At 45.0% G+C, this 24,058-nt stretch overlaps 1 protein-coding gene across 2 annotated transcripts in view; it reads right to left on the bottom strand.

The window, feature by feature from the left end:
- The window catches only part of SLC4A4 (solute carrier family 4 member 4), a 270,292-nt gene that overhangs the window by 137,656 nt on the left and 108,578 nt on the right, over positions 1–24,058 (bottom strand). The window contains exons 4-5 of one of the 2 annotated variants that reach the window (XM_019534275.1): positions 20,524–20,684; positions 13,015–13,194 (exon numbers count right to left, since the gene is read on the bottom strand). In XM_019534275.1, coding sequence (XP_019389820.1) covers positions 13,015–13,194; positions 20,524–20,684 — 341 coding nt within the window. The remainder of the gene's footprint in view (positions 1–13,014; positions 13,195–20,523; positions 20,685–24,058) is intronic. The other variant, XM_019534276.1, reaches the window with a different exon arrangement.

Raw genomic sequence — 24,058 nt, 5'->3', positions numbered from 1 at the left:
TGGTGAAGGTGATCAGCTCGTGGTCGCTGTCACCCAGCTTCCCATCGATCACTAGGTCACCGATTAGGTCGTGCCACGTAGCCAGTACCAGGTCGAGCAGCGCTTTGCCTCTCGTTGGCCCATAGACTTCTTGAGTCAGGTAGAGGTCATCCACACACAAGACACTTCACCAGAGCACCAGGAGTTTTCAAAGATCCATGCCAGGGGCTGGGCTATGACGCTCGCCAGCGTCTTGAGTACCCTGGGGCGTAGATTGTCAGGGCCAGCTGACTTGAAGTTATCCAGCTTCTCAAGGTGTTCCTTCATGAGGTCAGCATTAATGAAGGCCAGGGTATAGATGGGAAATGCTACGTGAGAAACTGGCCACATAATTAGAGAGGCATCTACTTGAGTGGCTTCAAGAAAACTTTGGAGAAAAAAACCCTAAAAACTTTACAAGTGCTCCTTTAAAGCATTTAAAGTATTTGGAAGAGTTATGCTGTGTGTGTAGTTTGAGAGAGAAGCTACTTGCTGATGGTATAGCTCCCTTTTCTGTTAACTTCACTGGCATAAAGATGGCATTGTTGGTGGACTAACTTATGCAATCTGTTTTTCTTGGGTGCGATTCTATCTCATAGTGAGACTGCTTTGGCTCAAGAGACATGACTGATGCCAACTGTGGTTTTCTGACATCTAGAGTTGGGGGCAGCATAACTACTGAGGCACTAGCCTAGTGAAAGTGCTCAAAAAAGGCTCTGCAATCTTGCTCTTATTTCAATAGGTGGCAAAACTTCCACTTGAATTCAACACAGAAGGATCTGATGCCTAAAAAGGCAGCCAGATTCTGCACCAAAATTGGCTTCTAAGAAGTAGCCCCATGCAGCGCGACAAGCATCTCCGTCCCAACTAGAGTGTAACCACTTGCAAAACTACAGTGATTTACTCCAGCCAGAGACCAGCCAGACCACAAGGAAAAACAGACTGCCTTTAACCTTGACATTTTTATTTCAAGCAGGAAAGCGCTCACTTTCCAACAAAAAATTATGCAAGCAATTCAATCATCAGTTGGCAAACCTCACCATTAAACAGCAGCCAAGATTTCCAACAGTAAAATGAGGGACAAATAAAGCTGCCACTTACTGTATAGCACAAGTGTGAACCTTTGTTTTTACTGTTTATTGTTTTTCCTTTAACTGTTCCTTTAAATGTTGTTTTAAACACCTCTTTACTTGATTTGACTATCATGTCACTCTGCCTCGTACAAAATGATTTGACGGGTACACAGTTCCCAAAGTCTACTGTCTCATTCCCATCATAAATGGCTGCTATCAGAAGAAAGATCTAGCCCCAAATCCCTATGTTTTTAAAACACTGCAGGAAACTAAGCCAGGAGTCCTCCCTCATTACATTTAGCAACAGCTTCAAGAATTAATCACTTCTAACTTTTAGAAATTTTGGAGTGACGGGTTGAAAATTATGAGGGCAAAAGTGGAACTCCTGCCTCTCTTTCCCAAAAAAATCACAATTCCTCTATTGCCTCCCAATGAGATTTGAGTGCTGGGGGGCAAAATTCAGCCTTAGTGCAGGTGTACTTTTCTGGCTCCTTAACAATGAAATGTCACCCTCTACCAAATGCAGTTGTTCATTCTGACTTCACTTGGCATAAGATGCACTGATTTCACTTGCTATTCTTATACCTTCAGATTGTCCACATCAGACTCATTTTGCACAGCAAATCTAAGTATTGGAGCCTATCAAAATATATGTAGTGCTTGGAAAACAGGGAGCTCCTCACAAGGCTGTCTGAATATAGCTGTCAGGGTATAGACCTGGGTCTTCTACTCTATAAGGCCAACTTTCCAGCTAACACAGAAACACCTCAAGTTTGCAATACTTTTTCCCTAGTTTCACATCAGCACACAACAGTAGCCCAAGATGTTGTATAAGCCTTGATAGCAACCTCCAGAATAAGGTATTTAGTTCAGATCAAGCTCTGTCCATAGTGTCCAACGGTCTGTTCCAGGGGTGGGCAAAATACGGCCCGCGGGCCACATCTGGCCTGCCAAGCACTTCCCTCCAGCCCATGGAGCCCCTTCAAAATGCACGTAATGGCGACTGCCTCTCTAAAAGCCTCCGGTGGCACCAGCCACTGGCTGCAGCACCTCAGGCTGTTTCCTTGGGTTCGGGTTGCAAGGCAACCAACCCTGACCTCAGCCTGCCCCAGCTGGCCTTGCCCCACCACTGGCTCAGGCCACGTTTGCAGCTTGCGAGGGGTGGGGGGGCTGGGCCAGCACCTGCAGTGCCGGTGATGGGAAGGACTGTCTGGGCTGCGTTCTGCTTTGCAGCACAGGACTGGAAAGGGCCCTGCCCTGCAGGTAAGCCCAGGAAAACAGCTGCTGGGCAGGCTTTCCCCATGCCATGCCATGCTGCTCAGGCCATGCAGAATCGGGCTGGGCCGGCACTGGGGAGGAGAAGCAGCAGCTGGGCTGCAGCTCCGACCCAGTCAGCACCAGGGAGGAGAGGTGCAGCAAACCCATGTGCTGCTCAGGACTGGATGAGCCCAGCCGGAGCAGCAGAGGCTCAGCTGCATTTTCCCCCTACCAGCGCTAGTCAGTCCTGAGCAGCACACAGCTCCACCACCACTTCTGCTGGCTGGTGCAGACCCGGCCGGGTCTGTCCCATCCAGAGCAGCATGCAGCTGAAGCCAGCCTACCAGGTGCTGCTGGGGATGGGGTGAGCCCAATTGGGTTGGCAGTGGTCAGCAGAAGTGGCAGCAGAGCCTCCTCCTTTTGGGACCAGCTGGCCTAGGTATGGGGGAAAGTTCTGGGGGAGGTCTGATGCCCCTTAAACCCCACTGCTGGGGCAGGATGTTAGAGGGGTCACAACCCCTCACTACCTGGTAAGTTGTACAAGGGGAGGGACTTCCAGTGGCAAAGGTCAGTGGACGGGGGCAGAACGTCCAGTCCCAAAATGGCAACAAGGGGCGGGGCTACCCATGCGACCCTTGACAGCTCACCAAAACTCATCAAGTGGCCCTCCACCCAAAATAATTGCCTACCCCTGGTCTATTCCAATGTAGATGAGAAGCCACCTGCATGCATCGCATCTCTAACACTTGTAACTCCCATTCCATACAGTCTTGCATTTAAAACGTATCTAACAGCTCCTGAGTAATGGAACACTACAGCCAGACTGATGCTTTCAGAGTTCCAGAACGTGGCAACTACAAGATGCAGCTAGTATGGATTGTCAAATGCTGCTGCTGCATGGACACAAACTTCTGTAAGGAGAGGCAAAACAGGTAACTGTTTCATGCACCCAATGCCCCTGCAACAGCTCCCTGACTTAGTGTTGTACAACTGGTCTGGACCAGTCCCAACCCTCCAAAATAAGCAGGGCTATCAAGGAGGTGGCATAACCATGGCAGCTAGGCAAGGTGCCAGTCTCCCCTCCAGATCCTCCACTGACAAATTTCCCACCCTACACCTCAACAGAAACCCTAAAGAGGCAGCAGAAAGTAGGAGCACATCTCTCCATCCAAACACACCTAGTCTTGGTAGTTCAGGCAGGTACTGGATCAAATTTTCTCTTCCCCACTCCCACTAAAGTGAACCTAGCCTTAAATCACTAAGGGTATATCTATATTACTTCCACAGCACTCCTAGGAGAACCTCTGAGATGCACAACCCTTGCACATCCATTCCTGCTCTGCGTATAGGGAGCTAGGGAAACCACCTTAAGCCCCCTCCCCTCACTTATTCCCCCCAACTCTCAAGCATGCATGAGACAGAGCTCCAAGCAGCTCCAATAGGATTAAAAACATCATTATGTTAAGGAAAACCTACATACTATAAAAATACAGAGTCCCACTTAGCAGGTAGTCAGTTGAAGCAAAAACTGCCCAGGTAAATAAACATAGTAACACATGACATCCTTACTAAGCAACAGTGTAGCAGTTAGAGTTGTGGGAATGACTGCTTGGTTTTGGTTTACTGACAGCCCTTCTCTTTTTCCCACCCAATTATTTCAGGTCAAGCATTCTGTTTGTCCCAAAATATCATTTATGACCTTTCCTATACTTTTTAAAAATATAAAACTGGAAATATATTTCTGCTTTTGAACTATTTCAAATAGAAATTTGATACTTTAAAAATGTCAAAATTATACCTTTATTTTTTCAAGTCTTTTCAACTGAAATGACTTGAAAAAACAGATATGAATTTGTAATAGTTTAAAATGACCCAAATAAGCATTTTTATTGGCAGAAAAAAGTGTTAGCAGAAAAATGTTTACCCAGCCAAGCCTCTAAGGGCACCTACACAACTGCCAAACACTTGCTCTGATGCAGTCTAATAAGAATGCATCAGAGCAAACTCAATTAGTTGAGTCTGCTGAAGCATACTAATCAGCACGCTCCAAAAGCCTCAACATCACATGTATTCAGTGTCTTCGTGCTTCAAAATAGCAAGGGGGGTGCTTTAACTAAAGCTCGTTGAACAAGCTTTAGTTAAAACACCCCCACTGCTATTTTGAAGCTTGGGACACAAAATACAGAAGACACTGAGGGTGCTTTACAACCCTTCAAAACATAGCCCTTCAAAATCTATAGCGGACAGTATTACAGGCCTGAATCAACACCATTTTACCAAGTCATGCCTTGCTAGCGAAATGTGTATAGCATAGGCAAAGTGCCTGAAAGCCAAGCAACGCTGTCTCAGACAGAGAAAAAACAGTAAAGAGAGAGAAAAAAAGGCAACATTCAAGTAGCTGGGATACAATTCAAATATTAAAATGGTGATGACCACGGATCCTGGTTTTCTCTGTTTAAACACAGCAAATTCTCTGATTTAAAAAACCCCAAACATCCATCTCTCTCTCTCCCTCCCTCCCTCCCTCTCAATGTTTTATTGATATGTTTACAATTTTAAAGCAATTTGGAAGCCTTCCAGGGCCTCAATCACTATAGTAAAATAAATTTTAAATACCCATACATTTTGGCATTTTATTTTGGGATTGTTATTTTGGAAAATCAGAGCTCTCCCTGCACCCTTTGGTCACCAGAACATGGGTCCAGCTGCAGCTGTCCCCCCAACTCCCACCACTTTGTGGTGCTGAACAGCCCTGATATGCTGGTGTCCTATCCATGCCATTGCCCTTCACTTCCAAGCCACAGCCCCCCAGCCCTGCTGGTGCCCGTCACTGCCTAACCCCAGCCCCCTGCCCCTGCTGCCATGAGCCCCACGCTGCCATGGCCATGTAACCCCTGCTCACCCAGCAGCAGTGAGGGGCACACCTCCACACCGCCACCTATGCTGCTGCCGGGCAGCCAGAGCGCACCTCGCCATGGCAGCATAGGGCTTGCAGTGGCAGAATTGAGCTTCCCCAACCCGCTCTGTCCTGCCATGCTGGGTCCTGCCGGCTGGACCACAGAGGCCCTGGGGGAGGGCAGCAGGGCAGGGAGCCCGAGCCTGCAGCAGGCAACCCACCCCTGCCCCTGTTCTGTGCACAAATTTGGGGATCCAGCCCCACCCCGGCCACCACCCAGACAAGCTGCCTGCAGCTGTCCCACTCCCCACCCAGGCCCTGTGGCCACACATAGCCCTAGGCCCCAAGCCCCATGCACTGCCCAGGCTGGGCAGCAGCCCCAGCCCTGCCCAACCCCCTCCCTCCCTCCCTATGGGGGCCTCAATCTTCTGCCTTCCCTCCCCACCCTCACCCAACTTACTTGCAGAAGCTGCAGGAACTCCTCTTCAGGCTGCCTGGTGGCCATGTGCATATGTGACTAGGCACATGGTGCCCCTTGGCCTGACCACCCTCCTCCTGCTCCCCATTGGCCCTTGCCGGGTAGAACTCTGCAAGCCTGCAGAGAGCTCTTTGCCAAAGTGAAAAATCCACCTGTTTCTCCTTCAAAATGCAAAATCTGTATTTTTCTAGGTTAAAAGGGAGATCCTGTCTTAACTTCTTTTCCTTAAAAAGAGGAAATTCAGGTTTTTCTCCTTAAAATGAGAACATCCATGTTTTACTACATTTTTCCATCACGAATGGAAAACCCAGATCCCTGGTGATGACAACTTTGGGAGAAAAGGAACAGGACAATCCTGTTGATCTTCCAAACTTCACTGTTCTCTTCAAGTTGATGGAAACAGTAACTGAACTACCATTTTCACCATGAGAAGAAGGGACCTTTGGAAAACAAGCGTAGAACATGCAGTAGGAAGCAGCTAGGAGAAGTGTGGATGGAGAGTATTGCAGCTATTCTATAAAGAGAGGAGCCACAAACTCTCTGGTGATTAACATGGCAATGAATAGTCAGGAGCACTAAACTGCCCCATGTTGCACTAAATTGCCCCAAAACGTTGACTTACTTAGCCATCCCATGCTTGGGCTGCGCTGAACTTGAATTTCATCATCCAAGGTGCGGGTTGCTAGGCAGGGCACTGAACTCTCAAGTGGGCTGCGTGCTTTAGAAGCGTGGCAAGCAGAAAACAGAGCAGGAGCCAATAGCAGCAGCAAGGTAAAGGAAGAAAGCAAAGTTAAGAAGTAAAAAGAAAAAAACTAAAGGAATTGCACAAGCAGGTGAGTTAGGAAACAAAGTTTGAAAATGTGCATTGTTACTTATACAGAGTTCAAAACAACAGCTTTTAGGGCAGTTTCCCACCAGAAGCACAAATTCCCTTTTCTTAAGTTCACCCAACAGCTCTGCACCTTGCAGGTCAATCCACACAATGAGACCAACATTTTCAAACCTGCTAACCTAAAGAGTTAGGCCTCTAAAACCAGGTTTAGGCATCTAAGCAGGAGGCAGCCTGAATTCCAGAGGTGTTGAGCTGACCAGGCTCCCTAGTGGAACCAATGGAAGCTGCAGGTGACCAATATCTTTGAAAACAATTGAGCCACTTTTTTTAAAGAGTCAACACTGACAATCCAGGCCATTATTCATACCTGTATAGATGCACCAATTAGTGCCATAGGAACTTTCTCTATTTTGTAGTAGAGCAGCTGATAAATTCTCCTGGTTTGTTCAAATTACACTTGAACACCTCTTTTTTCTTCCTTTTCTTTCTCTTCCCCTGTGATACTCTTACTTAACTGTCCCTGGTGTTTTATTTTTTTTAAGGGACTTGAGAGACAGGTTGTATGAAAAACACCATACGAAATAAAGCCATATTGCAGTGTAAAATAAAACATAGAAAGAGAAGCAAGTTTTCCATTGTTGGTATCAAGTCACTTTGCTGTCATCTTCAACACTTTCCAAGTGCTGCAATCATGGTGGTTATTTTAACATCTCTGCTTGCAAACTACTATCATCCATGCAACAGGCACATCATAAGTAATCTGAAAGCTAGCTGTCTCTTCCCAGTCCCCCATACAACAGACACATAATTCACACACTTAAATCTCACTGATTTTAAGGCACTGAAAAAGGTATTAGACACCCACATTTTTTTTTAGGAGCTGGGCCTGGAAGCATAACAATTGTTGATGCATTCCTTACACTCACAGCAAACATGCTATAAACCACTCCTCTGCCATTAAGTAGTTTAGCATATAGGTTGTGTGAACAGAGATAATGTTTTTAAACTGTTTTTGATGAACAAGCTTTTAATAAAGTCGTAAGCTGAAGCCTATTAGTATTTTAAGCATGGCAGAACATAGTCAGAAACCTAGATGAACAATTCTGAAGAATTACAGCTGCACACAGAGGAAAAGGGGCTCGCTCTTAATAAAGACGCAGACAAGTTCCAACTGGTTGTGTGTACATGTGCATATTAATATAATGCAATAAACTCTGACACTTTACTGCTCCCAGGCGCTGCATTTACACATGCGCCCAGCATGTTAAGCCAGGTCAGAGAAGCCTTGGCTGGCAGGGGACCAGGGGAAGGGGGGAATGGGATCAGCCTGCCAGCCCAGGGGTACTTCAACCTGGCTCAATGTACTGCAGAGATACTAACTGGGGTATGAGTACAGGGTGAGCCAGCAGGCATTCTCATGCCCCAACCAGCTGTGTCAGCATCTACACATACGCTGCTGCAGAGTACAAAATTCCACAGCAGGATAGTATTTGTATTTACAAGTACTATTCTGCTGCAGAGTTAATTAGTTTACTCCAGCTTACTGACCCTGCACATGTAAACACGAGACATTTACTGTGGAGCTCATTCATTAGGGGGATGCAGCAAGGGATGGGAGATGCTCTGTTCATTAGGGCGCCTCTTGCGGTAACAAGGAACAATGGTCACAAACTGACAGAGAGCAGATTTTGGCTAGATATCAGGAAAAACTTCTTCATGGTAAGGGTGGCCAAAATTTGGAATGGGCTTTCAAGGGAGGTGGTGCTCTCCCCTACCTTGGGGGTCTTTAAAAGAAGACTGGATAGGCATCTGGCTGGGGTCAGCTGACCCCAGCACTCTTTCCTGCCTAGGCAGGTAGTCTGACTCAATGACCTGTTGAGGTCCCTTCCAACCCTAACATCTATGAATCTATGAATTAGTCTATTCTTCAGTAAGCGTCTTGTACAGACATGCCCACTGGCTATCAAATGACCCAGAATCTCTACTCTGCTACTGAGTGAAAGAACCACTGTGGACTGATGAACTAGGCAGAAATTCAGGGAAAGATCTATATTCAGAAAAAACATTAAGGCATTCACTTAAGTGCTTTCCTGAATAGGGATGGATTTGAGCATGCATTTAAGAACTCTCCCAAAAAAAGAAGAGTGTGCTATGAATAACTTCTCAGAAGATGCATGAAAGCACCAGGGAGACAGTATCAAAGACAGACAACAGAACCTTCTTAATCTGGAATGACAGGTTGAGGGGGTAAGAGCCTTGGCACAGGTTACCTTAAAACTGACATAAAGGCACTTAAAATGAGAGCAGTCATTAGTTAATGGGTGTTAAACTGCCCTAAGTACTCTCTAAATGTTCTAATGATAAGCCACACAAAAGGAGAAGTATCTACCAAACATTTTGCCCATGCTGTTCCAGGTTATTGTTTTGTACTGTTTGAATGGTCAAGGGAGTCAAAACATTTAACTTCCATTCCTCCAGCATCCCAGGATGCACAGATCCCAGGTGCTCTACCCCTCCCTCCCCTCCAAAAGTTCCCACTCCCCACCCTGCAGAAAGCAACTGCTCTGAACTTAACTGCAGAAAGACCATGGAGCCAGGGGAGCTTGCTTCCCCCAGCCATATGGTCTCACTGTGGGAAGCTCAAATTCAGCAAGACCAGAGAGCTCCATGGAAGCCCCTGCTGCTCTGCCCTGAAACACCTGGTGGCCCTGAGCTCAGCATGGAGCAGCTGCAACTGTTTCAGCCAGAGGCTGCTTCACCAGAGCTCTGTGCTCTTGCCAGTCCTCTAGTGGCAAATCACAGTAATGTAGGTATGAAATGACATGAAGCCTTCACCTGTAACTGCCCTAAATTTATGACATTACAACAGTCCACAGATTTTTGGCATTATGCAGGCAACATATGCCAACGCCCTAAGGGACTAGAAACTTCATGCATTAGCACTTGCTGGAGAGAAGGAGGGGGCGGGGAGCACCAGAACCACAAACTATATATGCTGTTCTAAACCCTGTTCAGCCTACTGCTAATGGCCAGGAAAGGGGCCAGGAGTTGCTGTGGTACTTTTGCCTCAGGCTACAGGGAGCATGTTGCTATCTACAGTGGCCCAGCAACAGTCACGTTGCAGTGTGTATCAGTAATTGCAGTCCTAAAACTCTACGGTCACAATGTACTTCCATTTTGCCTAGAGGACATATTACGAGAGGTGGAAGTAAGCAGTGGTATTCAGCGCCAATTTGCCTTTATTCAGACACACATTGATCCTGAAAAGTGTATTTTTCTCCTCGAAGTTACTGACATGCACTGAGTTAGACAAATTTATTGTGGCCTTTTTCCACTTTAAGTCTCCAAAACAGATTGGAAATCCGTGGCAGATGGACAACTGACATCAGTCACCTTGTAGAAAGTATGTTTACTAAAGAACATGCTTTTAACATCACAGTCTAATAGGACAGTAAAACAACATGTGAAAACATGGCTTCCAAGGCCTTCTGAAAAATTGATATGGCACAATAAGCTTCAGTAAGTTACTTAACATTTTTGAGGTTTAAACAGATGTGCAATATCTTATGTAATGTAGTTAAGCCTCAAAATATGCTGATTTATTAATAATCTTTAATGAGCATCTAATAATTGCATTTGGAGTGGAAGAGAGGTTAGCCATTTGGATAGCAGCAGTGAACTTCTGCAGGCAGAACAGTTAGCTGCTGTCTAACTAAAACCACCCTACAAACCTATTAAAGAGAGGTGCAAAACAGGCAATGCACAAACCTCATGCAATGAGGAACTGCTGTGGCTATCCTCATTAACCTCTGCCACAGCAGTAATATTGTATGGAAGTGCCAAGAAACATACAGACAAAACGTCTCCACTGAAAGGAAACATTTAGCTAGTAGAGATCTCTCTGGACATTCACTAACACCTTGCATCCATGGTGCTTTTATTATTGGTGTTAGGCATAAAGACAGATGGGTGCACTCACACTAGTCTCGTTACATTTCTATTCATTTAAAGGGCAAATTATGCCTTCAGACACTCATGGCACCCAGTTAAATCCAGGAAGGAAGGTACTCTCTCATCCAAAAAGAGATATGAATTACTCTTTGTAATTTAAGTATTAATAATAAATAACAGCAAGAACTAACATTAAAACCCTTAAATTGTATGCAGCTTTTTCATCTTTATATCTCAAAGCAATGCATCTTAATATTTGTAACACTATGTAAACAACCATTACCCTATCTTACAGATGGGGAATGGGAATCAGAAAAAAAACCCCCAAAGGTACTTGTCCCAGGTCACTCAGCAAACTAGTGCCATCAGTAGTAACTAGGACAGCTTGTCTGTCGTTGGCAGCAGCAGTTCAGCACATACCTCCACCATTCTTTGGCATCTCTGCCCAGGGCACAAAAATAGCTGGTTACACCTCAGACTGCCAAAGCCAAGAAGAGATTCCAAGTCTCTCAAGTTGTAGTCCAATGCAGCCAGTGGACCCTACTGCCTTTTTAGCAAGGTTGTCTTTAGCCACAACAAATAAGCTTTACAAAAGAATAAAGGTATTTTCTGTCTTGCTGATGCCAGCTCCCAAAATTTTAGTAATTTTGCTTCATTTTGCTTTGCTTTTAAGTGAGTGCCAGCAAGAAAACTCAACCTTTTCCAGTACACAAAAGAGAACACCACAGGCTTACAGTCTGAAACAGAGAGATACCAACAGTGTGCAGCATACCAGCCGAGCTGCTGGTGGTTTGCTCTCAAAATCTTGTATTTTCAGTTGTTTTTGCTTGGTATGTCATCTTTGAAAGGCTGAAGTAAGGGAGAAGAACCAAATGAGAAGCTGGTGCAGAAGAAAAGAGAGACCATTCCAAATGTTGGGGGAGGCAACAAGAAAAAAAAATCTTAAGACCTTTATAGAAGGATACACATTCTGTATATAATGGGTATCTATACTGTCACCTGCAGCCCTAGTCATAATACCATTATATGCAGTAATACCAAATAATCACAAGGGTTTCTACACACATAGTGGCCACAATTCACTTAAACTTGTTTGAATGTAGCGTTACTATGGCATCATCAGGACAATACAATGCCAAGGCATTGGTATTATTGTAAGCAATAAATATTCCATTCACACACACACACACACGCATGCATGCATGCACACATACATATACCTGACCTGAAAACAGAAGAACAGTAAGAAAGAAAAAAACATTACTTAAGTAACAAAAAATGACAGTAAGAGAAGCTAGGATGTGCTTTGAGGCACACTGCATCAGCTAATCTTAGTGCAGTAATGTTTGGATCATGTGCCCTTGGTTGCTTGCTTTTTAAAAAAAATGAACTTTTAGATGTTTTTCATACAACACCGTGTGTTGGTTTGCAAAATCTAAAGCCATAACATGCTATCTAATTACCTTAAAATGTTATTTGTGGGTACTGTTTTCTAATAGGGCTTCTTTGATAAGAGCAAATCTTGAAACGCAATACTCTTAGTAACTATGGAGTCACTGCTGACACCTCCAAGTATATGTGAAAATAGAGCTATACAAATGCATACACACACAAACACATTTATGTTTATACATTCAGGGCCAGACTCTATTGCACCTACTGGGTATCTAAATCAACTGAGGCACCTAAATGCAATTCTGTTTCACCCTGTTCAAGTCCTAAAGATCCATTAATGCATCTACCTTTTAACTCATCATGTGATCCTTAAGACAGAGTCACCAAAAAGCAGCAAGGAAGAGGAGAAGGAGCACCCACTCACTTTTTGCATTAACTGGTTTTCAGGGACTCGAGCAGGATGGAATAGGATCGTACTTGAGCACATAAGTGGACTAAGACACCTAATGGATGAAACAGAATCTGGCCTTCAGAGGATTTTGTAGGATGATGTTTCTTTTTAGGATGAATGAAGCAACATGGAAATCAGCTTTACCCACACTGGACAGTGATTGTAGCATAATAAAAAATGTGGTGGCTTTTACTACCACATAATTATATTTGATCTGACTTTGAAGGAACACATATCCCTTCTGTAAATAATTTAATATGCATAAAAGCAGTGTCTGTATTTCTATTTAACAAAGAAACTTCAGATACTTAGCCTTTAAGTTCTCAGGCATTCTTTTACATGCATGTGCCAATGTTGAACACCCATCACCACTCACATACCATCTGGAATTATACCCATGTATGTTTCACTCAGAGCCTTCCCTTACTCTGACTCCTTGTGCTGTATCCCCTTGGGTTCATGCAACTAGTCCAGTGAAGATATGGTTAGAGCAATGTGCCATGGCAAAAGCAGCCTTCAGAGCCCATAACTGAAGCATTTTCAATAGGGCCTGCTACGTTATTGGTGGGTTAGAAAAAGCATGATGATATGATGGCAGCAGAGTTAGTTTTGGCGTGGATTACTTTGAAAGGGAAGGCTATAGCCAACTGGCCTCTGCATTACCATTATCAGGGTTGGTAAACATCCTACTTGCACTGGAGACGGTCTTCCCGATGTCAGCCAGCGAGCGCAGGTTGGATTTCTTAGTCTGGTGCCGATGCTTCCTCAGCAGCGTGTAGGTAACCTTGTCCTTCATATCCAGTTTCAAAAGTCCCGTCTCAATCTGATTGTCAACAATCATCTCTGTTACAAAGAAATAAGAAGGGGTCAGGGAGGAAGAAAAACCAATCACAAAGAGCAAAATTGTTTGAATGTTTCTTTTAGACTAAATGTCTTACATTTATTCTGAGGTTTTATTCCTTTTTGGTTTTGAAATGTAGCTATGGTTTCTATATACCATGGCATAGATGCAAACACATGGAACGGTTCTCACAAAATAACTGATGCACAGCGAGTTCCCTTTCCTCCCATTTTAACTCAGTATAGTTTGTAAGTCTGTCCATATCCATAGCCACAGTTACTGAGAATCTTTATTCTACATTACTGTATTACTCATGAAATGAAGAGGACAACTCTTACTTGTCTCTCACTAACTTTCACTTATGCTAACGATTAAAAAAAAAATTAAGGGAAACTGAAAGCAGGATGTGTATCACTTTTGCTAACTCCATAAGCCAAGAAGTCAGTTCCTAATAACTAGGGCTATGCAAAGCTTCAGCAGCTGATTTGATTCGGAGAAGATTCGGCCTGATTCAGCGACCGAATCTCCAAATCTGAATCAAATTGGGAGACCTGTTAAAAGGTCCAAATCAATTTGGAAGCCTCCAAGTCGATTCAGAAAAGATTTGGAGATTCAGAAGGCAGACATGCAGGACAGTGCCTTTTGTGAGCTGTCTCTGTTGTGAGCTTGCCATTTAGTCTCTTGGTAGCAAATAGTAGCTAACTAGTCTCTCATTTATTCCATGTTGTCCCTGACAGTGTCATCACTGTGCACTTCAGAAAAGCACAGCATATATTAAAGATACATATACATTTTGCAGCACACCAAGTATTATGAAGCATGCTGGAAAGGCAGGTGCTAGGTCTTCTGGCTGGGGAGGGAGAGGGGGCAGAGAGAGAGCTGCAAGATCCTCCCCCACCACCCAGCCAAACATAGACACACCCTCTTTCCACACCCCTTGAAGTTCCCCTAAAGGCAGGTCTCTTCCAGAAGGTACTTTGGAGGAGGTTGTGGGGGCAGGTGGCTCAGCTCCTCCTTTTGTTGCGCCTCTGCCTGCTGAGGAGGAGGAAAATGCAGGATCCTCACCCACAACCTAGAAGCAAGTGGGTAGTGTAGTGTAGGATCATTTTGAGGTAGCAGATGATCCCAAGTATGCTACCTGCCATCACCGCCGAAAGCAGATCAGCTGGGGCAAGGGCAAGAAACATTTCACCACCACAGAGATGCTGCTACATCTCAGGAAGCAGCATCTCTTGCCCTTGTTCCTCCTCAGCCTGGCACCAGTGGGAGCATGCCCAAAAAGAAGCCCCCCTCTTCATCCAAAGCCCCCATCCTCCCAAAGCAGAGGCAGGCCACCCTTGACCAGTGGGGGAAAGGCAAAGACAAAAGGGGTGCATTCCCAAGGGGAGCAAAGTCACCCAGACCATTGGGAAGATGCTTGCTCTGGATGGCCAGCACTTCTCCTTTGTTGAGTTTCCAGAGTTCAGGTGGCTCATGGTGCTCATGGCCCCATCCTACCAAGTGCCCATACACACCACCTTTAGCACCCCAGCTTGGCATCGCCTGCAACATGAAACTATTGCTCCTTGTTCTGTCATCTGCCACCACTCAGAACAGTCTAGCTCTGTCCCCTTTGGAACCACCCTTCAGGCAGTTGAAGACTGCTATTAAATCCCCCCTCAGTCTTGTCTTCTCCAGACCAAATAAACCCAATTCCCTCAACTTCTCCTCAGAAGTCACATGACCATGTCCCCTAGCCATTTTCACTGTCCTCCACTGGACTCTTTCCAATTTGTCCACAACCATTCTGTAGTGGGGGCTCAAAACTGGGCACAATACTCAAGATATGGCCTCACTAGTGTGAAATACAGGGGAACAGTAACTTCCCTTGATCTCCTGACAACGTTCCTACTAATGCAGCCCAGTATGCTGTTAGCCTTCTGTGCAACAAGGGCACATTGTTGGCTCATACTGAGTTTATTGTCCACTATAACCCCCAGGTCTTTTTCTGCAGAGCTGATGCTTAGCTAGTCGGTCTCCAGCCTATACCGGTGCACTGGAATGTTCCATCCTAAGTGCAGGACTTTATTTGTCCTTATTGAACACCAGGAGATTGCTTTTGGCCCAGTCTCCCAATCTGTCAAGATCTGAATCCTAGCCCCACCCTCCAGTGTATCTACTACTCCCCCCAGCTTGGCATCACCTGCAAACTTGCTGAGGGTGCACTCTATCCCCTTTTCCAGATCACTGATGAAAATATTGAACAAAACCAGCCCCAGGACCAAACCCTGGGACACTTCACTTGATACTGACTGCCAACTAGACATTGAGCCATGGACTACTACACTCTGAGCCCAATAATCCAGCCTATTTTCTATCCACCTTACACTCCATTCACCCAACCTCTACTGCCTTAGCTTGATTGCCAGCATGTTGTGGAAGACTATACCAAAAGCCTTGCTAAAGTCAACATATATTACATTCGCTGGTCCCCTCACATCCACAAAGCCAGTCATCTCATCACAGAAGGTAATCAGGTTGGGCAGGCATGACTTGCCCTTGGTAAATCCATGCTGATTGTTCCTAATCACCTTCTCTTCCAAGTGCTTAAAAATGGATTCCTTGACGACATGCTCCATGATTTTTCCAGGGACTGAGGTGAGGCTGACTGGCCTGTAGTTCCTCCTTCCCTTTCTTAAAGACAGGCACTACATTTGCTTTTTTCCAATTGTCCAGGACCTCTCCCAGTTGCCATGAGTTTTCAAAGATAATGACCAGAGGTTCTACAATCACATTGGCCACCTCGTTCAGCAGCCTCAGGTGCACGCCATCTGGCCCCATGGACTTGTACGTATCCAGCTTTACTGAAGAGTTTTTGGGTAGAGTACAAAAAACACTTGCAATTTTGATTTGTAGAGTGTTGGTGTGCCAGGGGTGAATGGCAGGGGAGCAATGAGAGGTCCAATCCTTGTTGTGGCATTGTGGCTGTGGCCCCTTCCCACCATCCACCCACCAGCAATGAGCTTGGCCAGGGCTCCATGGACCCTGCTGTAGCTGCTTACAGCCTCCCAGCTGCCTACCACAGCTAGCCTGGGTTCTAGGTGGGACCTAGCCACCCACCATGGAGCAAGTGGTGGGGAAGCTGCAAGCAGCTGCACTGGGGTCCACAAAGCCCTAGCCCAGCTCGTTGCTAGCAACAAGTGCACACATGCCTTGAGGCACATGGTGGAGAAGGGGCTAGGATTGCACTGCCACAACAAGGACTGGGCCTCTCATAGCTCCCCCACAGTCTGCCCCAAGGCACGGGTGCCAAGCAAAATGCCTTTGCATGCCACACTATGGCACACATGCTGGGGGTTACCATCTCTGGCCTAACCTGTTCTTTAGCCACCGTTGGCTGCTCACCTTCTCCAAACTGTGCTGCCTGGTGCAGTAGACTGGGAGCTGAACTTGCCTGTGAGACTGAGGTGAAAAAGGCATTACATGCTTCAGCTTTTTCAGCATCATCTGTCACTGAGTTGCCTCTCACATTTAATAAAGGACCCATACTTTTCCTGATCCTCCTCCTGTTGCTGACATACTTGTAGAAACCCTTCTCATTACCCTTCATGTCCCTTGCTAGTTGCAGTTCCAGCTGTGCGCTGGACTTCCTGGCCTTCCTGACTGACAGAATAAGGAGCAATGGTCTCAAGTTGCAGCAAGGGAGGTTTAGGTTGGATATTAGAAAAACAACTCTCTCATTAGGAGGGTGGTAAAGTACTGGAACAAATTACCTAGAGAGGGGGTGGAATCTCCATCCTTTCAGCTTTCTAAGACCCGGCTAGACGAAGCTTCGGCTGGAATTATCTAGTTGGGGATGGCCCTGCTTTGAGCAGGGGTTGGACTAGATGACCTCCTGAGGTCCCTTCCAATCCTAATGTTCTATGATTTCATCCCTGCATGCCTGAGCAATACTTTTATACTCCTCCCTAGTTGTCTGTCCAAGTTTACACTTCTAATAAACTTCCTTTTTGTGTTTTAGCTTACTGAAGAGTTCCCTGATAAGCCAAGCTGGTCTCCTGCCATACTTGCTAGTCTTCCTGGACATTGGGCTGGTTTGTTCCTATACCCTCAGTGATATTTCCTTAAAGTATAGCCAACTCTCTTGGACTCCTCTCCCCATCAGACTGGCCTCCCAGTTGTGGGATCCTGCCCACAACTTCCCCAAGTTAGTCAAAGTCTCCTTTTCGAAGTCCAGGGTCCATACTCTGCTTTCTTTCCTTCCTTTCCTCAGGATCCTGAACTCAATCATCTTGTGGTCATGGCCACCCAAGCTGCCATACACTACTACGTTCCCCGTCAATTCTTCCCTGTTTGTGAGCAGCAGGTCAAAAACAGCATAAACATGCACACAAGCCAATAGGTTCCAAATGAATATCTAACTAGTTATCTTAAATTCTTTAAGAAGTCAGTCACCACAGAACCTATATGTGTAAGCTAGCACAAGGTAAGCATGACTGTCACTGAAATGAATTCTGCTCTTCCCCCTACCCATGGTTCAGATGCTAAAAGTGTATTTCTTTTTCCTTAGTATGTCCTTGTTTCCCTTCTCTCATCTTTCTTCAGCTTCAGTCCTCCTACATCCTGCTTTTTCTCTCTTGTGGTTAGCAGATTTTTAAAGAAAAGTGAGATTTCTTTGGGACTCTGAAAATGAATGGACTTTTTCAGTTAAATCTCTTCCAGTAAAGTGTTTCCCACCTTCTAAAGTCATTGTAGTTCTAATAGAATCTATAAACATTTTTTTCAAATATTGAACGTGTTTTTAAAAAGTAGAATAGGGTTTAGTGAAATGATCATAAAGTTCTCCCATTTCAAGAGCTTTTTACCTTTTATAGACCAACTACTAAGCTGGTCACAATATTTTGATTTTATTTAATATTGAAAACATATTCATGGTATCTCTTCCCCTTATTCTCACCCAACACTAAATTCCAATTTTTGTAGTCTTGAAGGGCAAACCTGTCTCAGTAGATTATAAATTTTGAGGTGCTTGAAAAAGTAGCCTAACTCTAAAGATTAAGATTTCCTGAAAAGTGACATGGTACCAGCAAGGTACATGGAGCACTAGGGAAATGTACTCACAGTAATTAATCTTGTTAATGAGTCAGATGGCTACAGCCTGTAGCAATTTTCTAACTTCAAAGACAACTGACCTTTAAAGATGTGTAAATACATACTTTTTTTTTGCATTTTGTGTCATAGTTAAATAAATAATTATTTATTATTATGGTCAGCTGCTATGAGTTTTAAATTTATTTTTTTTCTGCATTATGAATATAAGTTACCATCTGTGGAGCACAAAAAAAGTGTGCTCTCTGCCATCCAGAACAGGGAAGGAAACAATTCCTATGGTTACAGAAAATTCATAAATCCTATAGATTAAAAAAACAACAGGTAAATCCACACATACACACATTATAATGTTTTAAAATCTCACTTTTAAATCAAAGTCATGCTATCTGGGGACCCAACTCATGCCTGATCCTGACCTGAAATTATTATTGTAGTTCTGAAAACATGTAGAATAAATCCACTAAAGAGAACCAATAGAAGATAATGAGGAAGTGTGTCAGAGGCAGGGGAAATAGGGGAGAAAAAGGTTCTAATTCAGGGAAGAATTGGCCAGTGCCTTACTCTTGTCAAAAGTGAACTACCAGTCAAGCCAGCTAAAGCAGTCAGGCCAATACTTAGAACTTTTGAAAATCCTAAGTCAGTTTCCATGAAAAGCATAGGTTTGACATTGGTGGAGTTTGAAGCTCCGCTGAATCCACAGAAAAGTGATAGCAGAGATAACAGCAATGCAAGCTAGTGATATAACTCTGCTGTGCCTGAACCCCAACTGGGAGTAACTACCTCTTTAAAGAAGATGACAGATAGTCTCCCATTCTTTTTCACTCCTACACACATCCAGATGGGGATGCCAAAAGAGATGCCTTCCCAAAGCAAGCTAGTAGCCATTCCTATGGTGTGCCTGTTTAATAAAAAACAGACTTACAACAGCATCTCATTCTACACTGGCTACGAACAGACATTAGATGGCAATGACTTTCAGCAACAACCAGACTGAGCAGGTTGCATGTTAGAGGTGAAAGACTTTGGATGTGGACAGATGTAATAACTATAATGATATTAAATTACACTAATAAAACATTTTCTGATAACATGGTTGTCTGCCCACTTCAGTAGCAGTATAAGTGCAGCAAAACCATTAACACTTTAACTACTTCTAACAGAGCATGGGTGACCCCATGGAGGGGAAAGGCTAGGGGAGCACAGCCCAAAGAACAAGGCAGGATCCCAGGTTCACAATGAATCCTGAGGCAGGGCCCAAGTCAGAAAGGGACCTGTGGCAGCTTCCAGGCTCACTGCAAGTCCCAAATGCATTAAGGAGCCAGATGTGAGGCTCCAGGGGGGTGAGACCTTAGTGGGGAGCTATGTGTGAAGCTCTTGGGTCAAAGGGATAAAGGGATTAAGGCCCAGCATCAGACAGGGATGAGCGTAGGGATATTGAGCCGTCCAGTGTGGGGCATATGGGGATTGAGGCCCATAATGGGGCACAAGGGGACCAAGATAGTCCTGAACTGGGCACAGGGCCTGGGGAAAAGGTAGGGGCTGGGAACCCTGAGTGGGTAGGGGCTGGGAACCCTGAGTATGTGATTTTAAATACCAGTGTAAGGGCACAAGGATCAAGAGTCCCAGTGTGAGGGCATGGGGACTGCAAGCTCCAGTGTGAGGGCACAGGAGTGAGCGTCCAGACGTGTGGCACTGGAGTGAGGGTCCCAGTGTGAGGGCATGGGAGTGGGATCCAATGTGAAGCACTGGAGAGATATGGATGCCATCTGTGAGGCATGGGACACAGTATAGGCAAGGTTGGAGCCGTGTACTTAAGCCACTGGCAACAGGGCAAGTAAATCCTCCCGCCTGGTTATCATCTTCCAATCAGTATCATCAAGGCATGGCAAGCGAGATAGGCAGGCAGTTAGCCCCAAGACAAGTGGGAGGGCCAATGATTTGACCAGCCCTGGGACACCCACTTGTTACACTCCTATAGGAGTAGACAGATGTAACTGTTCAATCAAAATTGCTCCCAAGCAGCAAATCTTCCTCTCCTTTCAAAATGCCTTAAAGCTAGGTCAGTCCACACAGCCTTTGCATTTTCTGGCCCATCCAGTCCAGGTCTCATGTCAGAAAGCTTGTGGTAAAAGTAAGCTTTTGTATTTTGACGAAAACCAACAACATTTATTTGCTCACTTTGACTGGGAACCATTAACAAGGCCATGATGAAAAACGCACATCCCACAAAGCTTACTTACCCACCACCTGAGGGAGAGTTGAGGCCTCCATATCCAGTATGATAGATCCCTTCTCTATACATGTCCTCAGTTCAAACAAGCTGTGCAAGGACAATGTAGCAACATGGGGTTTACTCCATCTTTCTCCACCTTCTTCCACTTTTTCTTCAAACTTAATCCACCTAGGAAAAGACACATCAGCAAAAGTACAGTTAAAATGCTGCCTGTAGCTTCATCCAGGTATTTCTGAAAGAGGCAAAAATATACAAAACATCACATAAGTTAAGATGTTATCCCACCACTCCGAACTAAGACAAAGGGAATAAAAAACAACAACTGTTATACTGATATTGTTTGGCATTTAAACAGGACAAAAGTTTCACAGTGAGACCAAACAAACCCATAGCTGGCCACCAAAGAGAAAATGATTCAGTTTCAGCGAAGTCAAGCTCCACATGTTCCCTGTGTACAATGGAAGGTCAGAACCTCAGGAAACCTGTTCTAGTGCATTTAGGTGTCAAACCTTAAAAACCTACATCTGAAAATTTTGGCCAAAAAAAATCAGGTAAATCTGAGAGCAGTAAAAATGTAAGGTAAATTAAATGTAATACATTAAAGAAAAATAAGTAATTGGATCTTAAGTCATGCATGTATTTTCATTTTTCTTACAACTGCTCAAACTTTTGATAGAAACAGGGAATAGCCAGATAGAAGAAAACATCATCTTACACAGAACTCATCATCCACTGACCTCAAAGCGTTACAAACAAGACAAGTATCCTTATCCCTACTTTATCCTTAAGGAAACCAAAACACAAAGAAGTAATATAAATTGTTTAAAGTTTCCTAGTAGGCCTCCACAATAGAGCAGGGGCTAGGATCTGTGAAGAAATCTCCCTCTCTCTGCCCCTCCCTTCTGTCAGCCCAGAAGTACCCCTCTTGCTTTCCCTTGCTTGCTATTTGGTTCAGGCTGGTTGACCAGCTGACCTAGCCAGATAAATTCCTGAGGGGAGTGGGGAGCTTGCTCTTCCTCTGGTGGGCATTTTGAAAAGCCACAAGCAAAGTACCTCCAGGCTGCTGCCTGAATGAATACCTGTAAGTAAAAACTTGGAAATTAGCCAGGAGTTAAGATTTATGTCTAGGCAAATGTGTTTTAAAAGGACTATTATGTCCAAAACTGTGTAAGACCCTGACTGATTACATTTGCTCAAAGTGTATTCTGACTCCTTTGTTCTACCCCCTCCCCCCTCCGATCAATAAAGGTATCGGGTTATTGTGTGCCTGGCTGTGAATTCCTGAGAGGAGAGGGAGGCCTTTTTTTTGCTCCCTTTGCTGGGCCAGCTAAGTTGGGCTTGGCTTTTTATTTTCCTCTGGTGCTACCTCTGAATGCTTCAGGCTGAAAAAAGCACTCTGAGATATTACTGCAGGCAAAGCCCCCCCAAGGTTTGCAGGGACTGTGCACCCTGGGCTACATAGGGCCCTAGTAGAGACCAGTGCCCAGGTGGTGGCAACATTACCCCAGGCTTGTGGGTGTTCTCCAGGAAGGGGGACGGCTGGCTGTAGGCTCCCAGGGGAGACTCCCAAAGGATGGTTTTGGGCCTGGCGCAGTGAGGCAGGTGGTTCTGTGTAGTAGCACCCCTTACTGTGCCGCCACAGGATCCAGCTCTCTTCAATTTCATTCTGAATTCTTTTCATTAACCTAAGGCCCACAGAGCCTCTGCTTTTCATTCTCCATGGTTCAGAACTGCCTCACAAAGGACAATTTATTTTTAATTTTTCCAGGAAGGAAAAAAAAAAAAAAAAAGAGGGCCTAGAATTCTTTATAATCAAAACAAATCTTAAATGAAAAAAAATTAATAAAAACCCCACAAAATGAACATGGAAAGGATGGGTTTGTATTTTTCTATATTCTGCACCCAGGCATTTAATAACTCAGTTAAGTTTGCTTGGAAAGAAACCTGAAGACTCATCTCTCTAGTTGAATATTAGAGCAAAGGTTAAATACCATTCTGTGTAAAACATTCTTTACACAACAGAAACCATATCCTACAACACTGAAGTATCAGGTTTAAACCTGCGGAATTTCCTTTTACCACATTCCCAAAGGTCACAGAGATTCTACAAGACACTTTTAGCCCTCAGCAACACCCGAGTGAACACTGTTGCCTTCAGTGGGTTTGCAGAGGTGCGACTAAATGTAACAATTCTGTTCCTGTACAAGGAGGAAGACATTTCAGTGGTCTCTTCCTGAGCTATACTTACCCTAATGTGCTAGCAAAAGAAGACATGACCCATACAGAAAGATGGAGCAGATGACTTCCTCTTAACTTCAGCAACAAGAGAAAGGTCAGGGAAAGTATGGGTTCCTTACTAAATGGGGGAGGCAACCTAGTGAGAGACCATGCGTAAAAGGATGCAGTACTCAATGCTTTTTCACCTCAGTCTTCACAGGCAAGGTCAATTCCCAGACTACTACACTGGGCAGCACAGTTTTGGGAGGAGGTGAGTAGCTACAGTGACAGAGAGGTGAGTAGCTACAGCGATGGACAAACAAGTTAGGAACTATTCAGAAAAGAAGGACATGTACAAGTCCATACCACCAGATGGGATGCACCCGAGGTTGCTGAGGGAGTTGGCCAATGTGACTGCGGAACCACTAGTTATTATCGTTGAAAACTCATGGCAATTGGGAGAGATCCTGGATGATTGGAAAAGGGCAAATGTAGTGCCCATCTTTAAGAAAGGAAAGAAGGATCCAGGGATCTAAAGACCAGTCAGCCTCCACTCAGTCCCTGAAAAAATCAGGGAACATGTCCTCAAGAACATGCATTTCTAAGCACTTGAAAGAGAAGGTAGTTAGGAACAGATAGTATGGATTCATCAAGCGCACAGTGCTGTCCCCAACCTCCCCTACCCCAACCGGGGCAACTTGCTGTGTACCAAAGTGCACATGGCACAGGCATTCCCCGGGGACAGGTAGCAGCGGCATAAAGTACACCACCACTACTTGTCCCTGGGGAACCAAACATCCATGCATGCCTGGACGTACCCACCAAGGGTAAGTCATGCCTGATCAACCTGGCTGAATCATAAAATCATAGAAAGTTAGGGTTGAAAGGGACCTCATGAGGTCATCTAGTCCAGTGGTTCCCAAACTTTTTTTTTTTAGCCACAGCCCGGCAGGAGCAGGACAGGGCACATGGAGCCGGCTACTTCCCTCCCAGGGCTTTCCCATTGCCCAGCCTTAACCCCAGAAGCTCAGCTGTGACCCTGGAAGCTTTGTGCTCAGGCAGACAGACAGGGGTTAGAGCAGGGGGCTCGTGCCATGACCCAGCAGCCAACCTACCATGGCCCTGTACTGGGCCATGGCCTCTTGGTTGGGAACCTCTGATCTAGTTCAGCCCTCTGCTCAAAGCAGGACCAGCCCCAACTAGATCATCAAAAGCCAAACTAGATCATCCCAGCCAATTGCCTTCTCAGACGAGATACCTGGCTCTGTGGATATAGGGAAAGTGGTGGATGAGATATACCTTGACTTTAGCACGACTTCTGATAA

This window comes from Crocodylus porosus, unplaced genomic scaffold (genome assembly GCF_001723895.1).
Source record: "Crocodylus porosus isolate Cpor-Errol unplaced genomic scaffold, CroPor_comp1, whole genome shotgun sequence".
Lineage (NCBI taxonomy): Eukaryota > Metazoa > Chordata > Crocodylia > Crocodylidae > Crocodylus > Crocodylus porosus.
This window is presented reverse-complemented; position numbering and strand designations above follow the sequence as displayed.